Source organism: Carassius carassius, chromosome 29 (assembly GCF_963082965.1).
Source record: "Carassius carassius chromosome 29, fCarCar2.1, whole genome shotgun sequence".
NCBI lineage: Eukaryota > Metazoa > Chordata > Actinopteri > Cypriniformes > Cyprinidae > Carassius > Carassius carassius.
The window spans coordinates 30,564,514-30,577,011 of NC_081783.1; the positions used below are offsets into that span (position 1 = coordinate 30,564,514).

The 12,498-nt window shown below is 38.7% G+C and overlaps 1 protein-coding gene across 2 annotated transcripts; it reads left to right on the forward strand.

Annotated features, from left to right (window-relative positions):
* The first annotated feature begins 205 nt into the window (after positions 1-205).
* Positions 206-4,738, forward strand: rell2 (RELT like 2). Of its 2 annotated transcripts, none has more exons than XM_059516584.1 (5): positions 206-409; positions 1,185-1,247; positions 1,350-1,413; positions 1,752-1,934; positions 3,760-4,738. In XM_059516584.1, exons 1-5 carry the CDS (start codon positions 217-219, stop codon positions 4,418-4,420), a joined length of 1,164 nt encoding a protein of 387 aa, XP_059372567.1. In that variant the 5' UTR covers positions 206-216; the 3' UTR covers positions 4,421-4,738. The 2 variants fall into 2 exon arrangements, with proteins under 2 accessions (XP_059372567.1, XP_059372568.1); XM_059516585.1 differs by having other exon boundaries at positions 1,755-1,934.
* Positions 4,739-12,498: the final 7,760 nt, after the last annotated feature.

Consider the following 12,498-nt stretch of genomic DNA (forward strand, 5'->3'; position numbering starts at 1 on the left):
TGTGTCAGAGGGTGTGGGTCGAGATCCTCTCAGCACGCCTGCACAGAAAGATAACGCTGATGGAGCTCAGTGAATGATTATCTGTAGGAGCCAAGAGAGTCGGACGGTGTGACAGACATGAGCTGCTCAGCGCTGGAGTGAAGCAGCTTTAGGTCGTGTGCTCATTACCTGCTGTATGAACGTGTTTGAAGAACACACACACACACACACACAGTGATGACGGACCAGGACACGCTCGACGTGGACGAGCCCCCTCCAGCATACATGATCTTCCTGCTGGTGTTCCTCTTCTTCATCACGGGTCTTCTGGGATTCCTGATCTGCCACTGTCTGAAGAAGAAGGGCTACCGCTGCCAGCTGGAGGAGGACGAGGAAAACTGTGAAGACAAACTGGAGGCGGAGAAAGATGGCAAGTCATTTCAACCTTTGTTTTAAAAAAATGAATCAATACAAGAATTAGATTATTTAGAATTAGAAATCCAAATTTACAGTAGTCTGCAGACTGACACATGCACAGCTGGCAGAGGTGGACTGTCCAGGGCTCATGTTTATTATCTCCAGGCTGAAGAACTGTGCTAATTAGCTAATCCAAGTGATCGGAAGCAAAACACGAGGAGGACTTGTACTTTCCACCTCTGTACACAGGTTCAGTTTGAGGGGAACGTCGTGACATTTTTCAAGGTTCCCTAAAACTGCTGAGGCACACACATCTCTAATGTTGAGAGATTGAAGTAAACAGCTTTTTATATTCTTCATCTGTATCCCATGGAGGTTTTTATTTGTCTTCAGATTCTTGGCAAAATACCAAGAAATCCCTCAGAATCACTTTTTTTTTATTACAGTATATGCTTGTATAATCTAGTCATAGGATCCAAAAATAAGCACTGTTTTTCCACTGACCTTTCGAGTTGTTTCCCATCATACTGCTGAGCAGACATGTATGGATAACTGGGATATTAGAATAACACTTATTCAGTGGTTTCTGACCTTGCAGTGCACTAAATGAGGTTCACTCTCTCAAGTACTGACACACAGAACATCATTTGACTTTAATAAAACATTGCAGTGGCTGAAATTATAATGCTATTTACAGATATAGTGGAAGAAACTGTTTGCACCAAGATCATTACCATAATTGAAATGTTATATCAAATTGGAAAAGTGTTAAGTTTTTTCTTCCTCAGATGAATCAGAAGACAGTCAAGACACAGTGGAACAAATCCTGAAATGCATCATTGAGAATGAAGGTAGAGATCATTCACTCTTTCTGTTCAGTTCTGCAGTATTTACAAGTGCTCTGCATTTAAATGATTTCCGTGGTCGAAAATGCTGTTATTTTTCTGTTACAGCCAATATGGAGGCTTTCAGAGAGATGCTGGTTGGCCAAAATGTTTGCGAACTTCACGATCCACGGTATGATCTTTATTTTTGAGAGTCTTTAAATATGTATTTTGGATAAACATGTTTTGTTAGGTCTGCATTTATGTTGTTTGATATGACACACGCTGAGATTATTTACGATCTTCCAGTTTGTTTGAGAATATTTTAGTTGTAATATATTGAAGTAGAATGTAAAGTATAAAAAGCCAGGTTTTTATTGAGTACTGAGTTCAGCATTGGTCCCAGAGGGATGTAGGACAAGCAAAGGCATGTTTGAGTGTGAATGAGTGTGCACACTGGTCTCTGAATGGGTGTAGATGCATCAGAGGAGCAGAGGCTGAAGTTATTTCTCTAATGCTCTGTCTTCTCAGCAGCTTGCGGCACAAAGATAGCGTCGGTGGTCTTCCCCTTCACCATCACACCGTTCATCTGGGAGGAGAGATCAGCTCGTGTGTTCACTGTATGCAGAGTCACGTATTAAAAACACGCCGCAGGAGCCGAGTGTCTCGAAGCAGAGCCCGGACGGGAGAGCAGACCGTGTTTTCTGTGGGCAGGTGAGGTTCTTCATCATGCTTCACTACTGCCCTGCACTTCAGAACAATACTACAGTCATCATGTGTCAAACACTGCACATACAAAACAAACATATAGTCTTTAATAGACCTAAATAATAAACCTAAATGCTAACCACATGACAACCCAGGATGCTTTTTAGGGTATGTTTGTACAACAAAGATATTACTATATTAAAACAGATTAGCCCCACCCACTGATTCTACAGCACTGCCTGATTAGCCCCGCCCACCGATTCTACATCACTGCCTATTTAGCCCCGCCCACTGATTCTACAGCACTGCCTGATTAACCCCGCCCACCGATTCTACATCACTGCCTATTTAGCCCCGCCCACCGATTCTACATAAGTGACGTGACATTCAGCCAAGTATGGTGACCCACACTCAGAATTCGTGCTCTGCATTTAACCCATCCGACACACACACACAGAGCAGTGAACACACACACACACTGTGAACACACACACAGAGCAGTGGGCATCATTTATGCTGTGGCGCCCGGGGAGCAGTTGGGGGTTCGATGCCTTGCTCAAGGGCACCTAAGTCGTGGTATTGAAGGTGGAGAGAGAACTGTACATGCACTCCCCCCACCCACAATTCCTACCAGACCGAGACTTTAGACCGGTTTAGCCCCGCCCACCGATTATACATCACTGCCTATTTATCCCCGCCCACCGATTCTACATCACTGCTTATTTAGCCCCGCCCACCGATTATACATCACTGCCTATTTATCCCCGCCCACCGATTCTACATCACTGCCTATTTAGCCCCGCCCACCGATTCTACATCACTGCCTATTTAGCCCCGCCCACCGATTCTACATCACTGCCTATTTAGCCCCGCCCACCGATTCTACATCACTGCCTATTTAGCCCCGCCCACCGATTCTACATCACTGCCTATTTAGCCTGCCTAACAATTTGCTCCTGTAATGTCAATAATGAGAGTGGCAAAAGCAGGTCTACACAGAAACGATGAAGATAGCTCGAAGACAACTAGATGATGTACGTACAGTGCCAAGTTATGGATAAACACATTCTTTGCACTGCTTTCCTTCTTATCCCAAAGCTAGAAAAGAGTGGATGAAATTTACTTTTAATGAAGATCCAGATCGTGTCAGTAAGAACTTGGTCCTTTTGTTAACTTTTTTTTTTTTTTTTCAAATAGCGTTCTGATGAGGGGATCAAAACACCACAGAAAATAGCCTATTACTTCTAAATTATGATATATTTGTTGATGTAAAAAAAATAACATTATAAGTGGACCTCAGAGAACAGTACAAAATAATAATAAAAAGGTTTTTCATGACCACTTTATAATACACTAACATTGACCCGATTTTGTTAATAAAATTCATAGACATTTCAAGGATTTAAAGATTATCCTTCATGATCATGAGCATTTTAGGATAATGAGAATGTGTGTCCAGTCTTTTGACTGTGTGATACCGTTTACAGCAGAAAGTATTACAGAATATGATCGGTTGCACTTTATTTTACAGTACGTGCACTTACAGTTATTTACAGTATACCTACCTAAGAAAGTACTGGTAATATAAGGTAATTACATGGGGAAGGCTTAGGTTCAGGGCTTGTACCTAGTTATTACCTAGCTATTGAAATTACTATAATACGTACATACTATGTACATGAGCGACAGGACTGTAAAATAAAATGCCACTATATTATCTATGGATGGAAGGTAATAATTGTAGATATAATTAAGATGTGCATTATGCACATGCAAGTTTAAAGAATATAGCCAAGCTAAATACCATCTGTATACTTGGCTAAATTGACAGATTTCGTGTCACTCACATGGAGAAGAGGAACAGCCTGCAGGGTTCGATGAATCTTCCTACACCAAAGCCTGGGAACACATCGAATGACACAACTCTCTCAGACAGCAGGACGGGGCTTAAAGACACTTCCAAAAAACCTCCGGAGGAATACAACATCCGCAACATGTTCAAAGAAGCTGGAGCGGTGAACGGCAAAGTCCCCAACCTCAGCAAACGCAAGAAAAGTGTGACACTGCTGGGCTTCTATAAGTCTGGTAATGCTGTGGAGACTAAAGCAGGACAGGAGGTGTTTGTGGAGGACAAGGAGTCGTCGAGCACCGCTGATCAGTTATCTGAATGCTGGAGCTCCGGCGCTGCGTCTCCCACAGATCTCACCAAAACCGCTTTAGATAAAAACTCAAATAAAGCCTGTGGGAGTCAATTACAGGAGACTCTGAGAGAGAGCAGCCCAGAGAACCAGAAAACTGATGAAGCCACTTTAAAAGAGAAACCACAGGACAAAATAAGTGCAAACACAACGGTGATTGTTGGTGATGGTTCTAATGGCAGCTCTAGGTTTTCTGTGATACGGACTGTGGAAGAGACGATCATCACACCCGCAGCTAACACAGACAACAGAGATGATACGACAACACATGATGACCTGAAGACTGGACAATAGACCCACAAACATAACATAAGATGATCAAATTGATTTTTGAGAATGAGACTCAACTGGAAAACGTGTAATTTGCCACAACGCTGCTTTTACCAGTAATACACTTTATATGTGAATTAATTGCATAATGCATCTATATATGATGGGCCTTATTGAAAAGCAATATATTAAAATAACCTATATTGACAATTTTGTGGTTTTCTGTTCACAAATTTACCAAGCCACTTCAACAGCTTCAACACAGCTGAGTACAGTCAAGTCAACAAAACAGATTGTGTCAAAGCAACTGAACAACAGTAATCAGGAAAACAGTGTTTCAATAATGCAAAAGACATAAATAGTATCTGTGTAATAATCTGCAGTCAAGTCAACGATTTGACTGAATGAAATGAGTGAGTGCAGCAGCTCCCTCCACAGAGGTCAGGTCTCTCCAAACCGGCTGATGTGGAAACTATGTGAGGTTGTGGCTGTTAAAACAATACAACAGAGATAACGATAAGAATGTTGTATTTAAAATATCCTCATCCATCTTTAAAACAACATGATAAAAGCAGGAACATTAAGGCTGTTAAAAGAGAAGGGTTCATTGCATCACACCCTAAAGCTGCTCTAAAGGATCCTAGTGTGTTGGAAGTGTATATTCAGTCCAACAAATGTGTGTATATATATATATCACTTTTTTTTTTTTTAGCTGTAAATAATTAAAGAATGCTCTTACAAGAATATACTATTAGTCTTGGTACTTTAAAATATCATGTTTAATTCAATGTTACTTGCCGATTCTTTGTAATTTGTTAAGTTAATTAGCAATTACTGAATTGTTCCACTTCCATTGTGTGTCTGGGTTTGTGGAGTTTTGTGGGACAAGGAGTTGTGTAGCATGTTCTGTTAGAAAGAGCCTGATCTTTCTAATGTTGTATAAAGGAAATGTGCGGGACTGGGCAGTTCTAGCAATGTTGTCTGATAACTCCAAGGGTCCTGGCTGCAGAGGTGGAATAACCCATACAGCAAAGACAGGCGACTGCCTTAGCTCCCCAAAAGTCAAGGGCCCCCTAAAATGCTTTTCATATACAAGAAGTGTATTAAGTGCAGACAAATTTTGAACAAAAATATTGTTTCGGTTTAATTTAAATTTGTAGTTTAAATATCTAAAAATAAATGTATTTTAAAGTTTAGAATTAGACAGCCTTTGGAGAGTGTAGGCAAAGGCACAGTAAACTAAAATAATAATAATAAATACCCCACAGCACCACCTAGTGTCCAATCTACTCTAATACATAACATGTTTAAACGTGAATACTGTAACCACACTGGATGGGATAAAAATAATGACAGGGTAAATCTAAGCCACACCACATCGCTCTGACATTTCCATGTGGGATTTCACCTTTGTGGTCTACAACATGAAAGAAAGCCTTTATAACACTGGACACAACAATGTGGCACCGTTGTGCAGCAGCAAGCATCACAACAGATGAAGGTAACGCAAGGTTGATCCAGGTAAATGTGTGCAACTGTAAAGGGCCCCATTCCTATATCTTGTCTGTGGCCCCTGTCTGTTCTGGAAGGAGTTATGGTTGTTTCGCCTAAAGCTGGATAAAGAAAAAGTGATGAAGTGATGGGTTTGTTGAAACCCCAAGCAGTTCTGTCTTTGAAAGGATGAGTTGAAGGTGGTGATCCTTCATCCAGCAAGAAATGTCTGTTAGACAAGCTGAGATGCAAGCAGTTATCATCGGATCATCAGGATGGAATGAGAGGTAGAGTTGAGTGTCATCAGCATAGCAGTGGTATGAAAAGCCATGTTTGTGAACGACAGAACCTAATGATGCCATGTAGACAGAGAAGAGAAGTGGTCCGAGCACTGAGCCCTGAGGCACCCCAGTAGCTAGATCGCAGAAAGAAAGAAAGTCTTAATTATTATTTCAAGAAGTCCTAAATTTGGGGTTGGAAAGACAAGAATTGAGGTATGGTAATGTGATGATCAAACTTTAAAAGGCTATTATTTCACTGAATAATTATGAGCACTGCATGCCTCAAAGTCAGGTGCTGCACTGCTTGGTGCACTGCTGTTACGCGGAAAACTGTTATATTTCTGCCATTCCAAAAACACCACCAGTTGGCAGAGAATGAATTAGCATTTTCAATAAGCCCATCTGCTGTTTTTATTCTATTCAAAGATAAAATTGGACCATATATTTAAATGTTAACTGGTGGATTGACAAGAAAACACTGCATGTTGAAATTTAAACAATTAAAGTGATAGTTCACACATTAAAAAACAAACAAATAAATAAATAAAAATGCCATGATTTCCTCACCCTTAAAAAAAATGTTGAAACATGATGAGGTCACAGGTACTGGCTTCTAATAAAACAACTAATTTGTAAATTATAATAAAATGTCCTGTCTTTTCCAAGCTTTATAATGGCAGTGTTGATATTCAGTTGACCAATTTAAGTCCAATAAAGTGCATCCATTTTTATAAAAATAAATATATAAAAAATTAGTCCACATGATGTGTGGAGGTTAATAAAGGCCTCCTGGGGTAAATCTGTATAAGAAGAATATCCATATTTTTTAAATCTAAAAAGCGGAAGCTAGATTACGGTTGATAAAGCATCGGCTCAATTCAGAAGGCCTTTATCAACCTCCCAGAGTACTGTGGATCACTTTTTATAATGAATGGACGCACTTTGTTTTACTTCAAAATCTTGACCACTACTCACTGCCATTATAAAGCTGGAAGAGCCAGGACATTTTTTAACATACCTCCTCCGACTGTGTTCATCTGAAAGAAGAAAGTCATATACACCTAGGATGGCTTGAGGGTGAGTAAATCATGGGGACATTTTTGAATTTTTTTATTGTTATATCTTTTACCTTTAACGTTATATCTGTAATATTTTGATTTGTCAGTGCAATACTCTACCAACAGATGGAGCCGTAGAAAATACACTGAAAGTAAACAGTCCAGTCTAGTAAACATCTAAGAGAAACTACATTCATCTCTGCTTTATTCTTCAAAATTGCAGCAAATTGTTCCAGACTACATTTGACATGTAATTTCTATTTGCCTTCCTGTAATAGGGGGTATCCGATGACCCCTTTAATCAGTTTTAGAGTTTATCAGTTAGAGTTTGTGATCGTGGGGTACATGTACATCGGCTGTCATGATGCACCCTGAGAGAGACAGATTCCTAATGAACGAGTAAATATAAAGTTACATTTTACAGAAAACTGTGTGTTAGCATGTCTTGGATATTTAAGACGTAAGGTACATTGTTAGTTCTTTCCTCATCAATGTGTCTTTCTTTTTCCTAATTAATACAATCAATTATTTTTAAAGTAATTTTGTGATGTGTTAATCTTTACTGTATGCTGTGTGGTGGGAAAAAGGTCTGATGTGGGTCATCAAGCATGTGATGTGTCCCTGGTTTTAATCTGCTGTGATGTAATGAAAACTGTTTCCAGATCCATTTCCAAAGAGAACACAATCTCAACAGCCATTTATCAGCCTGCAGCCCAAGACTCACCCCAGTGTAGTGATGGGGACACTATACTGACAAAAAACACTGTCCTCTGGATGAGATATTTAACCGAGGTCAAAGTCAAAGTCATAGCGCTTTAAACCAAATACATTGTGTCAAAGCAACTGAACAACATTCATTAGGAAAACAGTGTCAATAATGCAAAATGATAGTTAAAGGCAGTTCATCATTGAATTCAGTGATGTCATCTCTGTTCAGTTAAATAGTGTCTGTGCATTTATTTGCAATCAAGTCAACGATATCGCTGTAGATGAAGGTCCTGACTCACTGTGGTCCCAGGATGTCCTTCAGAACAGAGTAGGGGTATAACCCGGCATCCTGGCCAGATTCAGCCATTGGCCTCTGACCATCATGACCTCTGAGCGTCCCGTACACTGATTGGTCTCCTCTCCTCCAGTAAACTGCTGTGTGGTGGACCAGGACATCCCCCCTTCTGTGTACAGTGCTTTGAGAGCCCAGAAAACCACTGTATAAATGTAAGGAATTATTATTATTATTATTTATGAGCATTGTGTTTTTATCACACACAGTTAGTCTAAGCTTTTCTCACAGTGTCCTAAACACCATTATCTTTTACTATTCAGAATGAAGTTGAATGCTGGGACTTGATTAGATTATTCTCTTTTTTTACACTAATAAAGCTAATGTAACACTGGTGCCACTCGGATGTACACTTTTAACCACAGTTAGCTAATATATGTTTCTTTTTTACACTTTTACACAAATAAATATAAATTGTACATTTTTCCCAGATAGCTCTAAAATCACCAGTTACATACAGTAACAAATCACAAAAAGGGAGAAGGGAAAAACTAAATGAATTGTCCATTTCTCAAAAATGCATTAAATAGCTTTGAAAAGTTCAGAGATTCCCTATATATTCCCTAATATATATATATATATTATTGGTGTTCGGTGGTGTTCTGTAATGAGCAGGCAAAGTCCTTTAAGTTTTTATTTATTTATTTGTTTTTTATCAAATGTAAATGTATGTCCCTGTCAAGTTTTCTTGGTTAAATAAACATTACTTACAGTACACCATCAGAAAAAAACAAACAAGAAAAAATAGTTTTATTTGATATTTTTACATTTACAATGTAATCAGTATTCTATTTAAAGCAATGTATGAATCTCATTAAGTTAGTGTTTTTAAGAGTTTTACATTTATTCCAAAGTAATAACTCAAGGAAATAACAATTTAAATAATATATGTTAATTGTGAACTTGTGTTCAGCTATTCTTTTTAATAATTAACTTTAAACTATTCATGATCTTTTCAGGTCACCAGTCATCAAAGCTCGGTAAATATTGGTCACAGACATGGAAGTTAACTTTTAATTTCACAAAGCCAGTTACTCACTAAAAACTCCCACAGATCATGTTTTCAGGCTATTTCAAGTCTTGATGTAACAATGTGGTGTTTCCTGGATGTTTGCATCGACTGAGGCCATCACCCCAGCTTTCTGGAGGTTGTTGGTGATTTTAATGACCCTTATTTTAGGGTTCTTTTTCACAGCTCTTGTCATCAGCTGCTGTCATGACAAGACAACCTTGTCACTGTTGATTGCTGAAGTCTTGTCTTGAACATTTGTTCCATCTCTAACGGAGTTCCTCCTTTCTTTTAGTACCCAAATAGTTTGCTTTTCTCTCACAGACAGCACCTTTTTTCCTCATATTCATCTGGAGATGTCTCGACTCCACAGCAAACAGCCCAGTTTTGATTTTAACGGTTGGCATGTTCCCACCAAACATGAAAAATACACTACTTTCATGATCTAGTCATGAAATAAACAGTTGTTATTTAAATTTAAATTAAAATTCACAAAAACTCTAGCCATTTATTGTCATAAAACAATTGAAGATTTGCATTAAAATCGCATTATGTTATAAATGTTTTCATCATTGATTTGTTAGAATCTGATGCCATCTATCTGAACAGGATGGTCTTTAGCTATTTTCTTACAGCCATCTTACAGCTCAACAATCTTTTGCTGCACTTCAGAGATATATTCTTTGGATTTCCTCATTGTGGTGAATGATTAAGAGAATATGGCCTTTGTGTTTCTCATATTTATAATCCTGTGAAACAAGAAATCATGGCTAAACAATTTCATGATCTTAGTCAGCTTGTGCTAATAGATGTAAATATTAATGGGGAAATACTTAAGAATTTCTAGGTGTGCTAATAATTGTGGACAACGTGTATTGGAGAAAAACATTTATTCAAACTTAAAAAAGATAAGCAATGTAAGGTTTATTTTCACAGTCTGCTTTGCAAGTATTTGCCAAGGGTCTACCAAGTCTGACCACGACTGTCTGTAAAGCAGTTGTGCTGAAGGTTTAATCATGTTTTATATGTTTGAAACAGTGTTGGAATTCAATGGAGAGATGCCTGCTGTCAAGACGCTTAACTCAAATGGAGATGAAAATATGATTACGAAATGAACCTCAAAGATCAAGACCTGTTCACCCCTCATATAGCTGTGTGTATTGATTTGCTCATCAGATTAGACTAATGCTTTCATACACATCTAATGCTTTCTTGCACATCTTTCATGATGGCAATCAGAGGCGGACAGTAGAGAAGTATTTATTAAGCGTCCTGAAAACATCAGCAGTAGTAATGATATATTAATTGCCTTTATACAGAATAAAACAAACTTTGCACAGATTAATATTACTGTTTCTTAACAGGCATTAATATATTTGTACATTTAATATGATTGTATTCATCCATGGATTTATTTCATGGGAAACGTGCCAAATATATATGAACCTAACTGTATATACTAAAAGATGCTGAAAATCCAGTTAAATAAATAACGGCATAAGTTTTTTAATTTTGGCTCTGTACGCCACCAAAATAGAATTTATATGAAACAATCAAGATTAAACCAAAGTGCAGGCTTTAAGCTTTAATTCAAGGTGTGCACAAAAATATAACATTAAAAAGAAAACATTTTTATACACAGTCCTCTCATTTTCAGGGGCTCAAATGTAATTGGCAAATAAATATAATCAGCAATAAAATGTTGATTTTTAATATTCTGTTGAGGATCCTTTGCAGACAATGACTGTCTTACGTCTGGACTCATGGACATCATCAGAGACTGGGTTTCTTCTTTGTGATGCTTTGCCAGGTCTTTACTGCAGCTGACTTCAGTTCTGTGTGTTTGTGGCTCTTTCTGTCTTTAGTTTCGTCTTCAGCGAGTGAAATGCTGCTCAATCAGGTTCAGATCAGGAGACTGACACAGCCATTGCAGAATAATCCACTTTTCAACCTTCAAAAACTCCTGGGTTGCTTTTTTCCCCCCAAATGTTATATCTCTCATACTGCTCTCTCTCTCTCTGTTTCTGAATCCTTAACAATCATCTGTTTCTCTTGTATGGAGAGATCTTTGACCGCATTATGTCCTTCACAGTAACATCTTACAAATACAACACTTACAATTAACTCCAGACCTTGTACCTGATGTAGAAATAATGAAGGAATAGCCCACATCTGTCCACGAAACAGCTTTTGAGTCAGTTGTCCAGTACTTATGGTCCCTTGAAAAGGGGGAGGTACATTTTAAAGAGCTGTAATTCCTAATGTCCACTTCCAGAATACAAACCTGAGTCCAAAAAATTTGGGACACTGTACAAATTGTGAATAAAAACAACCCCATACCATCAGAGATGCAGGCTTCTGAACTGAGCGCTGATAACATCTTGGTTTGTCCTTGTCCTCTTTAGTCCGGATGACATGGCGTCCCAGTTTTCCAAAAAGAACTTCAAATTTTGATTCGTCTGACCACAGAACAGTTTTCCACTTTGTCACAGCCCATTTTAAATGAGCCTTGGTCCAGAGAAAACGCCTGCGCTTCTGGATCATGTTTAGATATGGCTTCTTTTTTGACCTATAGAGTTTTAGCCGGCAACGGTGAATGTCACGGTGGATTGTGTTCACCGACAGTGTTTTCTGGAAGTATTCCTGAGCCCATGTTGTGATTTCCATTACAGTATCATTCCTGTATGTGATGCAGTGCTGTCTAAGAGCTGAAGATCACGGGCATCCAGTATGGTTTTCCGGCCTTGACCCTTACACACAGAGATTGTTCCAGGTTCTCTGAATCTTCTGATGATATTATACACTGTAGATGATGATAACTTCAAACTCTTTGCAATTTTTCTCTGAGAAACTCCTTTCTGATATTGCTCCACTATTTTTCGCCGCGGCATTGGGGGAATTGGTGATCCTCTGCCCATCTTGACTTCTGAGAGACACTGTCACTCTGAGAGGCTCTTTTTATACCCAATCATGTTCCCAATTGACCTAATAAGCTGCAAATTGGTCCTCCAGCTGTTCCTTATATGTGACCAATCACGGAAAGTAGGGACACAAGTCGGTTCTGGGGCATTTTGAGTTATTCACAGATTCTGAAAGTGTAGTCTCCAAGCTTTCCAACGATGTGTAACACATGGAAATCTGATAATATTTGGAGAAGTTGTGGCCATTTGAAGGTAGGCACTCAAAAAAGCTCAAAAAGCAGA

Excerpts from the sequence above, each read along its gene's own strand:
- rell2 (XM_059516584.1), top strand. The coding sequence starts at position 217 with ATGACGGACCAGGACACGCTCGACGTGGACGAGCCCCCTCCAGCATAC. Across the intron at positions 1,248-1,349 it reads ATGCATCATTGAGAATGAAG|CCAATATGGAGGCTTTCAGA; the intron begins GTAGAGATCATT and ends TTTCTGTTACAG. Across the intron at positions 1,935-3,759 it reads ACCGTGTTTTCTGTGGGCAG|ATTTCGTGTCACTCACATGG; the intron begins GTGAGGTTCTTC and ends CTAAATTGACAG.